Below are 19,539 nucleotides of genomic sequence, written 5' to 3' on the forward strand. Positions count from 1 at the left end.
TAGAACTGCCTTTGAATGCTTATGCCTGCCCCATCTGACGTGAAACTGAAATCTGAGGATTGCATGCATTCTTAACAGGAATTGGCTCGCAAAAATGATCTTCCAACGCCGCACCGTGAGGGTGAATGAAAAAACAAACAAATAAAAACATTTAGTCTGTTCACCTGAATTGTACATTTTACGTGATTTTTCGTTTTCTTTAAAATATTTTATAGAAATATTTTTCCATATTGGCTATTATGTGATATAAAGGTGGAGACAGCATTTCAAACAAAACAAGGAAAATGACTCCTGTCTTCTTCGCATGGGCGTGTTTGCATTTCGGCTACCATTTAATTTGTGAAGACTGTATGATGATTTTGTATCATAACTATAGATTACACAAACAGAACAAGACATGTTGACTCTTGATTGCTGCAGAAACGATAATGCTGAGTTTACCAAATCAATGCAGAAACCTACGAAAATGGAGAGACGAAGAGATTTTGGAAGTCCACATTGCTGATATTTTATTGGCTGAAAACAGGGACTGGCTACTATGCTAGCCTACGCGAATAAACTGTCCCAATCCCTTCATCAAGTCACTTTTCGATTACTTCTGTGATTTGACCGAGCAAAAAGGTACTATGCGATTTATGCATTACAGTTGAGGGCAAAAGTTTACATACACCTAGGCTAAAGATATTCAAACGGAGTTTTTCACAACTCCGCACATTTCATGTTACCGCTACCACACATTTCTTTTGGCAAGTCAATTAGGGCATCTACTTTGTTCACATCAGAGGTAATATTAAAAAAAAATCGATTAGAGAAAGATTTATTTCAGCTTTAATTGACTACATCAGCATTCCAGTGGGTCAAAAGTTTACACCAAGTTGACTGTCTCTTTAAACAGTCTGGAAGATTCCAGAAATTGATGTATTGAATTTTTAGAAGCTTCAGATTGGCCAACTGTCAGAATTAGGAGTTAATTGGCAATTGTGCCTGTTTAAGGTCCCTACCTTTAGTGCCACTGCCTTCTTGCCCTTGATACCATGGGATAATCCAAGCAATTTAGCCAAGACCTCAGAAAAAAAATTGTGGACTTCCACAAGTCCAGTTCCTCCTTAGGAGCCATTTCCAAACAACTGAAGGTATCATGAGCATCTGTACAAACAATTGTATGCAAATATAAAAATCTTGGGACCACACAGACACTGCATCGTTCCGGAAGGAGGCACAAATTAACTCCCAGGGCTGAATGAACTTTGGTCTGAAAGGTTCAACTGAACCCCAAGACATCAACAAAGGAACTGGTGAAGGATTTGGAGGTACCAAAGTACCTACATCCACCATTAAGAGAATCCTACATCGCCATGGCCTGAAAGGCTGTCAGGCAAGGATGAAGCCCCTACTCCAAAACCGGCATGAAAAAGCCAGAATGAAGTTTGCAGGTGATCACCAGGAAGAAGACTTAGCTTTTTGGAGGAGTGTTCTCTGGTCAGAAGAAAAACAAAAATTGAACTGTTTGGCCATAATGATCAGCGCTACGTATGGAGGAAAAAGGGTGAGACTTTTAATCCGAAGAACACCATCCCAACTGTGAAACATGGGGGTGGCAGCATCATGTTGTGAGGGTGTTTTTCTGGAAAAGGGACTGGTGCACTTCAGAAAATAAATGGCACGATGAGAAAGGAGGATTATCTAGAAATACTGAAGCAACACCTCAAGACATCAGCTAGAAAGTTAAAATTTTGTCGCAACTGGGTCTTCCATCAGGACAATGATCCTAAGCATACCTCCAGAGTTGTAACAAAATTACTTAAAGACAACAAAGTGAAAGTATTGGAGTGGCTATCAAAAAGGCCTGACCTGAATCCCATTAAAAATTTGTGGACTGAAATGAAAAAGCGTGTCTGAGCAAGGACCCACAAACCTGACTAAGTTACACCAGTTCTGTCAGCAGGAATGGGCAAAAATTCTGGCAAAGTATTGTGAGAAGCTGGTGGAAAGCTACCCCAAGCGTTTAATTCAAGTTAAGCAATTAGAAGGCAATGTCACAAAATACTAACAGTGTATGTAAACTTTTGACCCACTGAAAATCAGATATAGTACATAAAAGCTTAAATAAACCTGTCTCTTAGCTATTATTTTGAAATTACCTCTTATGGAAATAAAGTAGGTACCCTAATTGACTTAACACAGGAAATGTATGGTAACGTGAAATGTGTGGAGTGGCGAAAAATTGAGTTTGAATGTCTTTAGCCTACAAACTTTTGGCCTCAACTGTAGATAGCCCAGCAATAACAAGGAAACGTCTTGGCTTGTATTTGCTCATGGATGTCATCCACAATCCAATGGTGTCTGCAACATGTTTGTCTACTGTGTTATGTAACTTTTTAACTTTGTGTTTTATGTCAGGTCCCGGCCAAGTGTGCGAAACTTCAGTGTGTCCCATCTACGTGTCACCGTTATTTTCGCCCTAGTGTGATGTACATTCACATGCACATAAGCTGAGAAAGAATGAAAAGTAGACTAACAAATACAAACTATCAGTGTTGTGTGGTGTTCGACGTGATTTGGCTTTTGTGAAACGATATATAGTGTATTCAGATATGTAAAGAACACACTTAGGGTGAGATCGTTAGGGATTTAATAAATTAAACAGCAGTCGCCATTAGGTACAGTAATGATGCTCAAATCTTATCAACTCTACAGAAAGTCACACCATAAGATCTCCTGTCTATCTATACTGCACGAACTGCATAATTACATACACAAGTATGGGGACACCTACTGGTACAACAAGAACACACAGCCCGGAAATGTTTTTAAATTTATATTTATTGTCAGCATCGACCTACTCAATACCACGCAAAATTAACCATTTGAAACGCAGGCTCCATTACAAAAAGCATTCTTGCACACAATTACTTATTGCAGTTGTAAGACATCCAACACACAGCGGGTAACATAGATCATATACCAGTTCTATAGAACATTCGTAGCCGTGCCTAGACTTTTGGAGGACCTAGGCAAAGAATCATTTGGGGGCCCCTCCAAAACATTGGCACCTTCTTTTTAACTTATAACTTCTGGTTTGACTTGTTATCATTTTCTGTGTCTTTGCATTCTTCATTATTCTGTGTCTTTGAATTCTTCATTATCAATCAAATGGTTAGTTTTAATGACCATGTGTACACACTTTAACCAATTAGCAGTTGATTTGCCTCAGTCTTTCATTTGATCAGTTAAAAAAAATGTCCTCTCTTCATATAATTAAATTGACAGCAGTGGGATTGCAGTTGTGGTTGGAACAAAAATCAGCATATGCACGGATTCCTAGGACCGAGTTTGAAAACCACCGATTTAATGGTTGCATAGATATTAGCAAATTAATTAATTCAAGTAGACAAAGTCATTGTGTTGTAGCATCTGGATTATGCATCTTGATTTGACCCTGTACATACTTCTTTTAGAATTAATGGAAGGATACACAGCTCAGAAGTGGATTCTAGCTACAGTAGGAGTACAGGGGGAGCTCTTTGACCCACAGCTGGTGTCCAGCGAAGACTCAAGTGCCATTTCTAAATCACTGGAAAGTGAGCAGGAAGGTAAAGACTAAAGCAATAAACTTCAGAACAGAGGAGGTAGTGCACATGGTGCTGGAGAGCAGCAAGGAGGGAGGCAGGCCAAAGAAGAAGTGCCCACTGGAGGGATGTGAGGCTGAAGTAATTCATTTGCCATGACACCTAAAGCTCAGCCAAAACTGGGACCCAGCCAAGGCCAAAGCAGCAGTCCAACAATTTCACCTCAGGAAGACCTAACGAGCGGAAACAAAAAAAGGCAAGCCGGCAAGCAAGGACTACCACAGACCGCAACAATGTCCTATTGAGGGATGTTACAGCATCATAAAGAGATTGCAGCCACATCGTTTGAGAGTGCACAAACTTAAATTAAGAATTAAATATGAGAGAAAAATTAGTAAGTACATAAAATTATAATTTAATTTAACAAAGGATAATGGACAATGGTACAAACAATGAATTTGAACAGTGACACATTATCTTTTGTGTTTTTCTTTTGTTTCTTCTGTACTCCATCACATTGTATTTGAAATGAAATGAATATAAGGTTAACGTGCAGACGGCCATCTTAGGGGATCATAAGTAAGTGGACAAAGTAACAACGTCACATACAGTCTTCTTATTTAGTACTTGGTTGCAAATAGTTTGCATTCCTGATTTCCCGTATTATTGCATATTTGTCACACTGAATGGTGTGACAAAGATCCTTAGGCAAAATCGAATATACTTTTAGTAGCAGTAACTGCAACCATATGCTTCATGTTCAAAAACCTACCATGCAGCACATGGTTGCAGTTACTGCTTCTAAAAGTGCAAATGCAAGTGCAACCGCAAATGTGTCACTGTCCCAATAAAATTATTTGTGCCATTGTCCATTATCAAATATGCAATAATAGACGAAATAAGGAAGGGGGCAAATCAATTTTCACAGCACTGTATTATAACATGACAAGATTGCCATTATAAATTGGTATCAGTCAATGGGATCATGTGAAAATATCAGGTCCACACACAGTATAAAGTGTACAGGGTATACATCAGGATCAAACCTCAAAAAATTCCACATGGAGAAACAGTTTACATGAAGGAGCCACATTCCATGAAGACGATCTCCGACAGGCTGCCAGAGTCAAGCAGCAGCAGAGAAAGGAGAGAGTCCCCACCAAAAAGGCTCTCCCACATTCCACTTCCAGCACCTCACATCAATGCCCACACTGCAAGAAAGTTTGTGGTTCCAGAATTGGCCTCTTCAGCCATTTGAAGACCCACAATACGGACCCCCCTGGAGGACCATCATACTCGACTTCGAGTGATCGCCGATGATAATGATGACAGGCTATATTCACCTTTGTAAATAAAAGCAGCAGAGCTGCAGAGTGCTTTAAAATCAGTAATATTAGGCACACAGTGCTGTGAAAATGAAGCTGCAGAACCAGTTTTTTTCTGGCAAATTCTGAATCATAAAGAGAAAACCATTTCATTTATACATGTTATAATTATTTATCATTTCAATTGCATAAATATAGCCAAATGAACATGCGTCAAATAATTACAGAAATGGTGAAAAGTCAAGGTCCATATTTAACCCATTAGGGGGTCAGTGTTCTCACTTCTGAAATCCTATAGGTCTCCTTTTGTAATAAATGGTTAAGGTCTCCTCTCCTGGGGAGACACACTTTCTCTATGAGTATTCCAGTAAGAACAATGGGCCTCATGCAAGAACCACTCGTGCGAACAGATTTGTACAAGCGATTTAAGAGAAATTGCCGCAATCACCAATTTTCTCGTGTTTAGAATTGTAGGTACAAACAAAATTTACGAGTGGGCCTGACCTGTTGTACGAATCGTGTACACTTAACCATGCCCTTTTCCAAACCTAAGATTTTGACTAATGGATGGTAATGTCATTACAATTTCTGAGTTTGAATACACACACATATAGCCTATATAGGCTATGTACAGTGCAGTCCGTAAGTATTTGGACAGTGGTACAATATTTTGTTCTTTTGGCTTTGTACTCAGGTCTTCCTTGGCCTACCAGCTCCTTCATAATTAGAGCTCACCAGTGCTCCCTTTCTTCTTAATGATGTTGCAGACCCCTGACCTCAGCATTTGCACACCTTACACCCTGAAGAAGACAATGTGTATAAATGCTTTTTTGTAACAAATTACTTGGTAGCATAGCAGGCTGTGCTTCTCTTTATGATCGCTTTCCATTATTCGGCATTTCTCCACATTTTGGATTTGAGTGTTTGTCCGTATCAATGGAAAATTCTGAATCAATAAGATATTTGACCATCACATACAGCAAACTCAATTATTGTCATCATCGCTAAAGTTGAGCAAATAGGCTGTGCAAGGTTAACAAAAAAAAAAAAACATGCTCTTTTGCTTTAAAAAAAAAAAAATTTCATTTGGAAAAAAGTTACATTTTCAGTTATTTACTGAGTTTATATACATTTTATTGTCATTTATAAAGGATGGGTATACAGCCTCTTGCATTTGAATGCATCTATATGCAATTCTTAGCCATTAATGATTGATATTTTTATTCAGAGTGTGAGCTACATGATTGACTAAATGGATATATTACTATAAGTGGACCATATTGAGCCACTGAGAGCAAAATAGCCTAAAACCCTCACCCTAGTGCCACTGTGCATCACCATAGACATTCTGGAGTTGACAAAGTCAATAATTTTTTAACTGACTCGCAAGTCCTAATACAGATAAAGAGTGATGTGATGTAGCAACAAAACAAACTGAAGTTATAACTTTTCGGGTGAAAAAAAAAAGACTTCAAATACTCATGTGAGAATAATCTAGATGGTCCTGAAACATCAAAAGAGCCCAGCGCTGTAGAACTGTCGCCATCCCGCTACCATGCATCACATTGTGAGGGGTACACCAGTGGGGTTCATCTATGCTAATAATTCCTATGGGAGAATTGGCTTGGCGGGGCCCCATCGCTGAAGACCCCTTTACAATGTGAAGCATTTTGACAGAAGGGTACTCTGAAGCAGAATTAATCGTTTTGAGTGAGAGAGAGGAAACGTGGTCACTGCAAGACAGGAGACGTAGAGACAGAGATGCACTTCCTGCTAAATTGTAAAAAATATTCAGACAAGAAAAAACACATTTTAATAAGATTCAAAATCCCAAAACAAATTTCGCTCCCTCACATGATCAAAAGCTGCGAGTCCTATTAGAAGGACCGACAACCTCACTCGCTAAATATGTTTTTGCCTGTCACAACCTGAGGGACAGAGGGTAAACATATAACAAGCATAATATATGTATATATATATATAATTATTATTATTATATTGAGAACATACTTTTTAAAAAATGAATAGAGCATAGTATATTACAGAAATAGTAGTCTATATAGTAGTTAATTTAATAGATAATAAATGTTATGTTACTGTCATTTATGCGGTTATTTTTTATTTTTTTTAAATTCTTACTATGGTTGATTCTTGTTATCACTACGCTTTGTCAATATGTATTTTTAAATGTCATGCCAATATAGCATTTGAATTTGAGACCCCCTGGTTTTACAGGATGCTGTTAGCGCTTACCCCCCCATGCCCACCAAACAAACTGTAGGAAGGAAACTGTATAAGCAAAAATACTCTTTTACATTCGCCTAATTTAATAGCCTATCTGAGCTTGGTGACAGCACAAAAGTCATAGGAGCTTGCTAACTTGCTAATATAGCTGTTTATATCTGAAATGATTCGCTATTTTATATTTTGGAAACAAACCGAATACACCACATAACATGCAATTATAAGGAGCTAACTGGCTACATAACCTACTTAACCGAATGTCAGTTACGTTCGTGTAGTTGTCCAGTCATTCCAGAGGGAATTAGTAATGTTAACATTAGCGACGAGAGCGTCCGAGTAGCCTATTTCTGATCGGCAGCTCAGCACAGTTTTACACAGTTCTGCGATCCATACGCAGTTCAGTAACCATGGAAGTTCAAATTACTTAACGGTCGTGTTCATTGTAGGCTAGACTGTATTCATCAGTAGGGAAGTCAAATCTGTTCTGGCGATCTTTCGGAAAACATTTAGACGATTTATTCTAAATTCATAATGTAAATGCTACAGTACAATAAAATAACATATAAATCGCCAGTTTGTCAGAATATAACTGTTGTTCCCTGTAATACGATTTTAAAAATTAGCCGCTTTCCTCCGCATGTAATAACTGTCGTTGGAGGGAAAATGTCGTTGGAGGGAAACGCTTCATCACCTGTGCGACTGTTATGGTGGGGTTATCTGTTTTCCTTCAACATGAACCAATATTTTGTGGTATTTGTACAGTAAGACTAATATACTGTACGTATTTACTGGTATGTATTGTTATGGGATGCGTCATTTAATGAAAACTACTCTCAAAACGACTCGGTTTCAAACAGCGGCCTCATGGCTTCAAAATTGCATTGCAGTTGGGGACTGGAATCCACCAAGCTCATGTCCCCATTTTCACCCTAAAAAAGGGTGGTTACTGTGGTATATCCTTTATACCATACTGTAGACACGATTTAGGATTAAATAATATATATATATGTAAAAAATATTGTTGTTCAAACGAGTTTTCCCTCGTTTTTTCAGAAAAAACACGCTAGCAGCAGGTTATCTGGCTATGGAATACTATTCTATCTGCTGGAGATGGCACGTCTCCTTTTCACCTTAATTAATAACAAAGAACACCCATTCGTAAAACTCAAATGCTTTATACCACAATGTAGATAAAGTCTTGACAGGACACCTAAATATACGAACATACCAATAACTAATAACCAATTAATATTTTAAACATTTCAGGGAGGATTTTCCCCATTATAGCCTATGTAGAAATCGAGAGTTGCAGTGCCTTGGAAGCCATATTGGTTTCGGCAACCGCTGAGGACTCCTGCCTCTCCAGTTTCGATATACGCTCTAAGAACGGTGCAAGGAAAATATAAATCGAAGATTGAGATATTGAAAATAGAATTTTAGCAACATGAATGAGCCCATATAGATGGGAACAATTATTAGACCGTGTTATAACGATCTTTACACTAATCGCACCCCTTAGCGCGGGAAAATCGTACGGTAGCGCCTCCGTAGTGCTGGTGCTGCTATTTTCTGTTTTTCCTTGTTTGGTATTCTATTCTAGGCCCAGTTTCACAAACCAGGATTATTGAGGTTTTTTTATTTATATTTTTTTGGGCTTTTCAGCTTTATTGGACAGAACAGTGTAGAGAAACAGGAAGAACAGGGGAAGAGAGAGGGAGAGACTCGAACCGCCAAAGTCACGGCTCGTAATGAGCATGTGGACAGTGCTCTACAGGCTACACCACCAGACACCCCGAGGATTACTGAGTTAACTCACTTTCTCTAAAAAACAAAATTTCTAAACTATTTTCAGTAGTTAGAATCTACCTCAAGGACTTTCCATACAAATTTTTATTGTGTATGCATTTTTTTTTTTTTTTTTTACATTACAGCCATTTTTCCCCAGTGCATTGGTAAAGTCAATTAATCTTCTGTTGTACAAAGCTTTTTTGTTCGATAAATCTGAACAATGACCGAACTATTTTTTTTTTTGAAGGTCAGATGTCATGCAGTCTGAAAGTAGTTTGTATTCTTCTCTCTCCGTTGAGCTTCGTCCTTCTGATCAGGGTTTAGGTTGAGCATCACTGAGTCATTTCGCGAAGAAAATTAATTCAGCATAAGGAAAAGATGTCTTCACGTCTCCCTCAAAGCTCTCTGACATGAAACAGAAGTGTGTATTGTAATACCCACAATGCATTGCTACAAAGATATTATACAACAGACAGGATCCTTATACAGTATCCACTTTACCAAGCCACCACAGGCCCAGAATGGCCCTACCTCTGTCTGTTGTGTTCGCGTCTGATTTCTGGAGCCAAAACATTCTGTGCGATTAACTCCATCTTCATGGCTGCTTCGAGCTTCAATGGCCCTCTGTTCAATGGAGCCAAGCCCGTTGTTGTCACCCCGCTTCCTGTGAGGAAAATGTATGTAAAGTCATTCTGATCACGACTGATCTTCTAGCACAAAGTGTATTGCATCATATTCAAAGTACTTACTGGTATTGAGATAATAACAGACATTTGGCCATTGGATGCAAAATCTGAGAGTTGTTGGTCAGTCTACAGAGGGACTCATTTGGTGATTTTGTGCTGCAGCAATGTGCTTGTCAGTGGTACACTAGTTAGGGTGTAATCTGGGGGACTGAATCTAGAGACCCTGCCACTGATGTTAACATGTATAAGCAGGACTTACACAACTCAATTTCACAACTTGAACCATAGAGAGCAGTAGATACAGCTGGGGGGCAAGAGCCATACCTCCTGTAGGATGACCAGTCTATGAATGTGGGCCAGGTCTTCTCCCTGTACAACAAAGGGAAACAGAAATGAGAGAAACATCCTCCTGTGCACTGTTTATCATAGACTTTCCAGTTTTGACTGACAGCCTAAGATATTCAGAGAAACCAATAGCAATAAAGTCTCTTAACAGCCTCCACCCACCTGAGTTGAGGTGCTAGGAGGTTTTATCCAGGAGCACGCTGACTTTTGGGGTTCGGGGAGGAATGGGGCCCCGCTGCTCCTGGTACCTGTTGTGCCTTTGGTGACCCTGGGACAGTATACGAGGGTTACAAAGGGGAATACACGCCCAGTCAGAATGACATCACGGTAAAAACTCAAGAGTGACCAAAACACCTCCAACCCGCCTTTATCCAAGACTTTTAAACGTCCAGGTGGAAGCACAACACCTACAACTCAGTCAACTACTGAGTCACAGTCAATATTTCTCAGTGTTCCTGCTCTTTTTCTGCTGCTTTGTAAAGTGTCTTTGTGACAGTTTAACGGTAAAATGCACTATAAAAATAAATTTTAATTAATATTTTAAATTAATACAAACCATGGCAACACTTGAATACTTATCTGGCCAAGAAGAAAAGATGGTAATTAGATTCTTCACCTTTTTAATAAGAAAAGTTAAGATCACAAAGACAAGAAATCTTCTTGAGAATGTTTAGACTGACCTGACACGTGTGTCCCAGTGCCGAAATGGGACAGCCCCCTTTGACAGGTCCATCCATCTGAGGCGGTTTTGGGGTATGGACCTGTTGGGGGGTCCTGAGGCTCTCCGATCCGTTTTTGGCATTCGACAGGTGCAGGTGGACGGTTTGCCTGTCAGGAGTGCTCTGTGAGTTGATGGGCTGCTTGGGAGTGCCCCCCTTTTGTCTTTTCTTCACAAGGTTACATGCCTTGCCCCGACGAGCCCCATGCAGTCTTTTTTCTTCTCATGCTGATTTTTAAAAATATTTTTGAATGCATGCTGGCTTTGTTGCAGGGCTGCGAGGGTGGGGGGGTTCCAGGTCTTGCCTCCTGTATGACCACCAGGCAGATGTTATGCAGTTCCGGGGCCAGTATTTCGGAGTGATGTTGAGCCAGTCTGCGGATTGAGTTCCGCCCGTCAATGCATGGTGAGGTACAGTCAGAATAACCTAATAGTCCCCAACGCTGGATTCTCATGAAGAAAGATCAGGCTCCAGATATCAAGCTGCACCATAATAATCTCCCCAATCGACAGCCTGAGATACTGAGCTCTTCCCAGGGACCCCCTGCCCCCATTCTTATCGTCTTTGAGCGACTCAGCTTCTCCATATTGCTCCCCCAGGCAAAACGAAATGCGATTTTAGAGATGCATTTACTGGTGGCCCTGTCTGGGGGAAACACCCTCCCCACATAGAGGAGAATGATAGATGGTTTATTTTACTAATAAGAGATGATTTGACCTGAAAGAGTAACACATTGAAAAATATAGCCTAACAAATTCAAGGTAGGATGGACCCACCTGAGTTCTCCACCGGAGTGGTACAGGGCGTTACTTTTGAAGATAACTTTCTTGGGCTAAAAAACCCACTCTTCCATTCAGTGTGTGAGGTTTTGGGATGTGGCTGTTGTTCTCCTGGGCAATTCCAGTTATTGCCAAAGGGGCCAGGCTTGATGCTTGTTCCTGGGACTGGGGAGAAACTGTGGGTGTTCCGTTTGGGTCTTCCTCTCAGCAGACGGGACAAAACGGGGTTCTGCTCCTGGGACAGGGGCGTGCTGTAGCTCACCGGGACAATTACGGATCCTGCCAGAGGGGGCAGGCTTGAGCTCAGCGCTTTAGACTGATGCGCCTTGTAGCACTCCAGCCTGGCTTTGGCCTTGGCCAGACTGGGCAGTCTGTTGTGCTGGCCCCTGCACAGGCGCATGCTGCGGGTCTCCTGGTCTATTTCGGTCCCTGCCTGCGGGGGCAGTATGGAGTTCTGTTCTCCACACAGTCCTGCCCTGTGGCGCTCCAGCATGATTTCGGCGCTCGCCACCGGCTGCAGGTGTGACTTGTAGTACAGGTGCGTTCTGCGGCTCTCTGGGGCAATTCCAGTTTTCCAGTATCCTTTCTGTCTCTGACTGAATCTCATGCTCCTTCAGCTCCATACTCTCTTTCTCCTGCCTCTCCCAAGCCCACAGATCTCTCTCCAAACACATCCCCTTCTCCATCTCTTCCCTCTGTTTCTCCATCTGGTCCACTTCCCGCCTTGCCGATACCACCCTCACCCTGACCTCGGCCTCCAGAGCTGCCTTCTCTCTCCTCCACTCCTCCCTCTCTTGGAGCATCTCCTCATCCTTTGCCTTTATCCAGGCTAACACGCGTTCCTCGTGCTCATTTACTTCCACCGCCATCGCCATGGCGGCATCAATATTTTGCACGCCTGCGTTCTGTTTAACACAAAGAAAAGGGACGTAAGCAGCTGCAAGCTCCCGCATTATACAGTAGTCTGGCTAAAGAAATTGCAGTGACCTTATTCGTGAATTGTTTTTTTTTTTTTCATTCAAAGGGTTTCATTGTTCCAGTTTTTGGTTGGCAGTATGCACTTGTAGCAGAAGCTAATTTCAAAGGTTTTCATCAGGAATTCAGGTGTTTATCAGGGCTCCAAAATTTGGCCAAATCTGATCCTTTAAATATCTCACACCAGCACAATTCTTGCGCTGACAAGATTCGCTCGAGTTTTCCAGACTGTACCCGGAAAAATAGTCTGGGTCAGGCAGTGCTGCCCTGTGTTATATGCAAGATACACACTGCACATAGGCCCCGTCTCCCGCAAAAGGGCCCCTTTTAAATAAAGGTTTTTATATATATATATATATATATATATATATATATATATATATATATATATATATATATATATATATATATAGGCAGATTGGTCTTGGTTGCACTGGCTGGTGGAGAGAGCACACACCCCTGGGCTGCGTTAGCTAATCAACCCAGGTGCTTAAAGGTGTGCTACTCTCCACAGTTTGGGGCCGAGACAGGGAGTTCACAGGAGAGCGAGTTTCTTTATTTGAGTTGCGTTTAATTTCAGTTTTGTTTCTTTTAACAAGACAGGGAAAAGTGAACCGCACACTGAAAATTGGGAGGAGCTGGCCAGGTGTAGATCTGGCCAGCTACGAGCAGGGAACTGAAAAGTTGCTGCTCGGTTTTGCTTTTTTGGTTATTTCAGTTTGTGTTCCCCAGCACCTGCCGCATCTCACTCCCAGGGGTGTCACGCTGGTTTGTGACAGTGTTATGCACTTGTAAATGACATTTACATCCTGAAATATTTTGTACATCTTGAAAATATACTTTTTATATATTTTCAGTTTATTCTATTTGGATAAGAGTGGTTAGCATTAGAGGTTGCCTACCAGTTGTCAGGGTTAAGCAGCAATTCCTGGGCAATTCTAGTTATGGCCAAAGGGGGCAGGCTTGATGCTTGCTCCTGGGACTGGGGCGAACTCTGGGTGTTCCGTTTGGGTCTTGCCCTCAGCAGACGGGACAAAACGGGGTTCTGCTCCTGGGACAGGGGCGTACTGTGGCTCACCGGGACAATTCCAGATCCTGCCAGAGGGGCAGGCTTGAGCTCACCTCTTTAGACTGACGCGCCTTGTAGCAGTCCAGCCTGGCTTTGGCCTTGGCCAGACTGGGCAGCCTGTTGTGCTGGTCCCTGCACAGGCGCATGCTGCGGGTCTCCTGGTCTATTTCGGTCCCTGCCTGCGGGGGCAGTATGGAGTTCTGTTCTCCACACAGGCGTGCCCTGTGGCGCTCCAGCATGGCTTGGGCACTCGCCACCGGCTGCAGGTGTGACTTGTAGTACAGAGGCTCTCTGGGGCGATTCCAGTTCTAGAACATTTGGATGCCCTCCCCTAAGCTCCCCATCGAAACGGTGGAGCTGAACGAGCAGTCTGAATCCGGACTCAGCCAGGTGTCCGACAGGCTGAAGTGGGGAATAGGCTTAGACTGATAGGGTGGGATGGGGACCAGCTTTGGGAGAGGGGGCAGGGCCTTGGGAAAACGGAGTGCAGACCTCACTTTGCCTACTTTTTGGGCAATTTTTGGTGGTTTGGTGGTAGATCTGGTCAAATCTCCTCAAATGTGTTGAGGTAGGTGACAGAGCAGGTGCCAGGGCAGGTGTGGGCACGGGTGCCATGACATCACCCTCCCCGAAGTTGTAGGAGGACACTCAGATCGAGTCGGACGAGGATGACACCAGTAATGTCAGGTCAAAATCTCCCTTAGGTATGCTGGCCATTTTAGCCTCCAGCTCCTTCTCAGCCATCGTTTTAACGGAGGCCTCCAGCATCTTGTGTGATGTTCCTTACAGGGAACTGCTGCTCTTCCCAGCTTTGCCCCAGATCCTGAAATTGTAACGTTTAACTATATCAGCTACACAAATTAGGGGGTCTCAAACTCAAACTGATTTCAAGTGCTCAGCTTAACTTTGGCCACCAAAGAACCCACACATGTCATTTTCAAGCCTAAATTAGATACTGATGGTAAAGAACTATAATGTAGGCCTGCAGACACTGCAGTTCCCCCGGACTGGAGCTGAGAGATCCCTTGATTATCTGGTCATTCCCATTTTACATTAATAAATGAATATTGTAATTACTATTAAGTTTGCCTAATAGGAGCCTTGTGAAATACTTACATTGCCAGCTGTGATTAATGTGAATTAGGACAATTTTCAAAATAAACAAGTTTTAGTTTTAGCCTTTCTATTACTTCTAGATGAAAAAACGCTAAACCGTTACTCAACGTAGACGCGAGGGAAACAGTTTCAAAGACACATGCAAGAATATATAGTACACGTTAGGCTACAAGCTAAAGTTAATTTCATTGAATGAAAATTTGCCTCAGAATTCCCATGGACAGTTTCGCCAATTCTAGTTTTTAAATACAAGCAGCTACACATGCGTTGGACACACAAAAAGTGTAGTTATAGCTACAGGTTACTTACCGTTTCGGATGACTTGGCTCTTAATCGTAGGTCTTCCGTGTCTAGCTGGCTGATGACAAGATTTCATCCGCAGGTTTTCATTTCTGAATCTTGCCTTTCAGATCCAGAAGATCCATGATGTTAACTCAATAATTCTCTATTTAACCAGATCTCGCGTAATTCATATAATTCCAAACAGCTTCACAAAATTATCTAAATATAACGGCTTGCTTTGTAGTACTTATACCGATTACGTCATAAGGGACGGTTGGTTCTTTCGCTGTATGATGCAACGCGGTTGGAAAGAGAATCTTTAGCATAGCATCATTTGTCTGCAGGCCATTCTTAAAAACATCGAGCAACAGCGTTAATCATAAGAGTGCAGTCTGCGCGATTAAACCCAGTTTCAGACCGTCTGTCGAGAAAACAGTTTAAGTCCTTGATGTCTGGATGAGAGACTATTATATGTTCCATCTATGCGCCAGTTATTTTCGCTCTAAAGTTTGATGAACATCCATGCACATAAGCTAAGAAAAAACAGACAAACTATCGGTGTTGTGTGGTGTTCGACGTGACTTCGTTTTCGTGAAACAACGATTATAATGTATATTTGACATTATTCGAACGGTTTGTCGCCCGAAAAAGTTTTTAAATTCATATTTAGGGCCAGAATTGATTTACGCAATACCGCGCAAAATTAACAACTTGAAACTAAGGCTCCATCACAAAAAGCGTTTTTTCACACAAGTTACTTACTTACAGCAGATAAGACATCCAACACACAGCGGGCAAAATACATCTAGTATTAAAACTAGATGTCACAACTGCAGTTCTGGCCAACCACTAGCAATGGTCTTTGGTGAGCTCAGAGAATCCACAATTAATTGCATCATTGATTATTTTGCCTCAATCCTCCGATGACATAATTATCTTGAAAATGTGGTGAAGAAATAGAGTTTTTTTTTTTTTTTTTTGCAGTTAATTTTAAATCACAAGTCTGGAAAAAAACTGAACCAGGCGCACCCTGAATTTGATACAGGCCGGTGATACACCCTGCCCCCACAAACAGGCCACTATCAGAGAACAATGTGGATGAGGCTCACATTAAATAATCATTCTGTCCCTCTCGTACTGTCATTTTCCTGTGCCTTCAAGAAGAATGAAAAAGCAAGAGGCACATATACTTTTAAACTCTGATATTGGCTGAAAAAAAGCTTTTGACACCCAGTGCCTCAAATATTACTGACACGGTGTCAGGGGGGTACAAACTGAAGAAAAGGTGTTCCTGAGACATTTCTTAGTCTTAATGTCAGCACTGCTCAGAGTTAAAAGGACAACCTGAAATCAAAATGACTCACTTGGCCCAATAAAAGCAATGTGAAAAGGAAAGTACACCCTCTTTCAATCTGATGGTATTACACATAAGGACATATGTAACCCTCATCCAATCCTCACAGTAGTTAAATCTAACCTTGTGACAAATAACACATGACTACAGAAAGACAGAGTGGCTGTGCTTGCTCTTTTTAATCCCATTATCTCGAGATCAAAACTTCATTTTGTAGTTATCTTGAGATTAACAGAAACAGCTTTCTGGAAATGACACTTAATTTAGGTAGCCTAACTGATTAAGGCAAGTCATGAACTGTTGAACTGTGATGCCACACTTCAAGGAAACGCACCTTGTTTGGAGGATCTGGTTTACTCAAATTAATTCTCCTATACTGTGGCCTGGTTAGTTATCTGGCTAAGACTCATTTTAATGTTATCTGTAACAGAAAGGCACAACGCAGTTGCTTCCTGTGTTAGACACAGGAAGTGTGTTGTAATTTTACTTGATTAAAGGCACAAAGCAATTTCTTCCTGCGTCAGATACAGGAAGTGTCTTGCAATTTTACATGATTAAAGTAAAATCTAATGCATTGATCAGTTGTGGTCTCTCCTGACATTTTCAATTCCAGGCTACACTTGGGTTCTATTAGGCTTGCCTCTTGTGGCAACAGCCGAGGCAATCAAATTGGGATCTCACCAAAACCATTACTGTGATACAAAATAATGAAATTGTGATCATGAGTGCAGGAGTTTGGTCCTTTGTAAAGTAAAAGTGTAATTCCAAGTTTAGGTCAATAACAATTTATTAACAAGCAAAAATGTTCTCCTTTGCAGCATAAAGTGTGCAGGGTAAAAGCAAGACAGGTCAGTTACATTTCAGTGTTACTCAAGTACTAGCTTTTACCCCTTTTCCAGCACAAAATATAGCAACAAGGTGGCAGGTAACCAGATGGTAATTGTTACCTCTGTATACATGTCGGCTACCTTCTAACAGACTATCAAACACCCCCCTTTGTACTTCCACATCTCCATCTGTATGAATATATCGTTCTCTTACATCACTTTGGAGAAACTCTGGCCTGGAAACTCTGCTTCAATTCATTGATGTTTCAGGGCACTTGTTAATGTCCAGCTCTCTAAAGGTCCTGGCACAATATCTTAAAGGGGTTCAGATGAGTTCAAACACTGATTTTTTTTTTTTCAGCCATTCAGTGGTTGATTTACCGGTGTGCTTAGGATCCTGTCACATGATCCACTTTGAGCCAAGATTTAGCTGTTGGACAGAATGGTCTCACATTTTCTCTAGAACACACTGGTACAGCTAGGCAACTAGATTGTTAAAACTGCAATGGCTATAAATCTAACCAAGTAACAAAATCAATTTGAGTAAGAATTAATAGAGACAGAATTCAAGCCAGACATTCTTTATGATGGCCAATACTGAGACACGCTCCTGAACAAAAGTAGCACAACTGTTTAATTAAAAAAAATCTGATTAGTTGGATAGCCTCAGGAAAGCACAGTTGAGCTTAAACAATTTTGATGTACGTCAATGGGTGGTTGCTTTTGATCGACACATTGCATATCTGACTCAAACTGGTTACTCAAGTGGTGGCGAATGGACTTCCACTATACTGAATTGATAAAAACGTCTTCAAATTAAAACTGCTTGAGTACATTGCAAGGTGACACGACAATAGGAAAACAATTTGATTTGATGTCAGTTTTTAATGGACAACAGTTTTATTTAAATTCGGTGTTGAATTTATGAAATTATTTGAACTGTAACATTAATCAATTCATAATCAAACCAAATTTTTTTTTTTTTTTTTCATAATTATTTATTACTTTGTTTGCTATACTCATCCCTCATATGATTCCAAGATTGTTAAAAATAAATAAGTACATGGTTATTCTGAAAGAGATGATTGCCCTCTGTTGGCCACTTATAGTATAACGCTTACTGAAATTTTGATTGCTGCGCCATTCTTTGCGCGCCCGGCACTCTACCTCGATGCAACGGTTGTCTGAGGCGGCATCACTGACGTTATTCAGGCTCAAATTACGGTATGTAAATGCAGCAAACAAGACCTTTCACTCATTTAGGAGGCACTCGTATCCAGAGCAACCTACAGTGTGAGAGGACACAAATGTATCCACGAGTTACATGAAGAGAGCATACCTGCAAGATTGCAACAGCGCTAACGAGGCCAGGAACCACAGGCAGGCACTGTGGACAGGACGAGCAACCCCACAGAGAAAAGACAGCCGAGGTGGAGAGGGACAGAGCTCACCACACATCAGCTCAGCTGGAGAGGAACAGAACTCACCACACATCAGCTAAGGTGGAGAGGGAGAGAGCTCACCACACATCAGCTAAGGTGGAGAGGGAGAGAGCTCACCACACATCAGCTAAGGTGGAGAGGGAGAGAGCTCACGACACATCAGCTAAGGTGGAGAGGGACAGAACTCACCACACATCAGCTAAGGTGGAGAGGGAGAGAGCTCACCACACATCAGCTAAGGTGGAGAGGGAGAGCTGTATTTAGGCTTTCAGCAGTGAAGGTGCCATAAGCTAGCTTAGCTCTCACATACAGACTGAGGGAGCGGTCCTGCAGTGGGTGGAATCTAGAGGGAATCACAACATCTTGGTCATAACCAGGTCGTGCAGCTGGTGATGTCTACCACGCAGCTGGTGTGCTCCTTCAGGCAAGCTAATACGCACACTGAGATCTGAGAATCAGACGGAGGAAAGGAAGGAAACGCTAACCGCTGTCAAAAAACAAAAACCACGGAAAAAGATGACAATAAAGAGACTGCATGTAAACAGGAGGAAGTCGAAAACAGAGCTTTGGGGTACACCTGCAGGAAGACCACGGGCACCCTGACAATCCACTCTGCCTGAAAACACTGAAGGAGTGTCCAAAGAGGCAGGATTGCGCACATTTAAGATCCATTCCTGAGATCCCACACTCACAAGTGTAACACACGCTTTCATGGACACACTTAGTGGCCAAAAAAGTAGAAACTGAAGTGTCAGTGAAGACACCACTGTGGCTGCGTGGAGGCAGGCAAAGGGGTGGTCAAACAGTGACTTCTAAAGAAATGGTTTGCACAGTGTGAATGTCGTTCTGAGAAGGTAGATGTGTTCTGTGGGCCTCTGTGTTAAATTTGACCTTTGGCCTGGTTTTGGTGTGTTTCAGCACAAGCGATTCATTTAAGTCTGATTGGCTAATGCAGGGGTGTCCAATCTTATACGAAAAAGGCCGGTGTGAGCGCAGGTTTTTGTTTTATCCCTGGACCA

At 41.6% G+C, this 19,539-nt stretch overlaps 1 protein-coding gene across 1 annotated transcript; it reads right to left on the minus strand.

Moving 5' to 3' along the window:
• Window positions 1-10,528: 10,528 nt before the first annotated feature.
• Window positions 10,529-17,260, minus strand: LOC118207446 (stress response protein nst1-like). Its single transcript, XM_035381041.1, has 3 exons — window positions 14,925-17,260; window positions 13,553-14,322; window positions 10,529-12,360 (listed from the first exon to the last, which is right to left on the minus strand). Exons 2-3 carry the CDS (start codon window positions 13,736-13,738, stop codon window positions 11,767-11,769), a joined length of 780 nt encoding a protein of 259 aa, XP_035236932.1. The 5' UTR covers window positions 13,739-14,322; window positions 14,925-17,260; the 3' UTR covers window positions 10,529-11,766.
• Between the last annotated feature and the right edge of the window lie 2,279 nt (window positions 17,261-19,539).

This window comes from Anguilla anguilla, chromosome 11, assembly GCF_013347855.1.
Source record: "Anguilla anguilla isolate fAngAng1 chromosome 11, fAngAng1.pri, whole genome shotgun sequence".
NCBI classification, from domain to species: domain Eukaryota; kingdom Metazoa; phylum Chordata; class Actinopteri; order Anguilliformes; family Anguillidae; genus Anguilla; species Anguilla anguilla.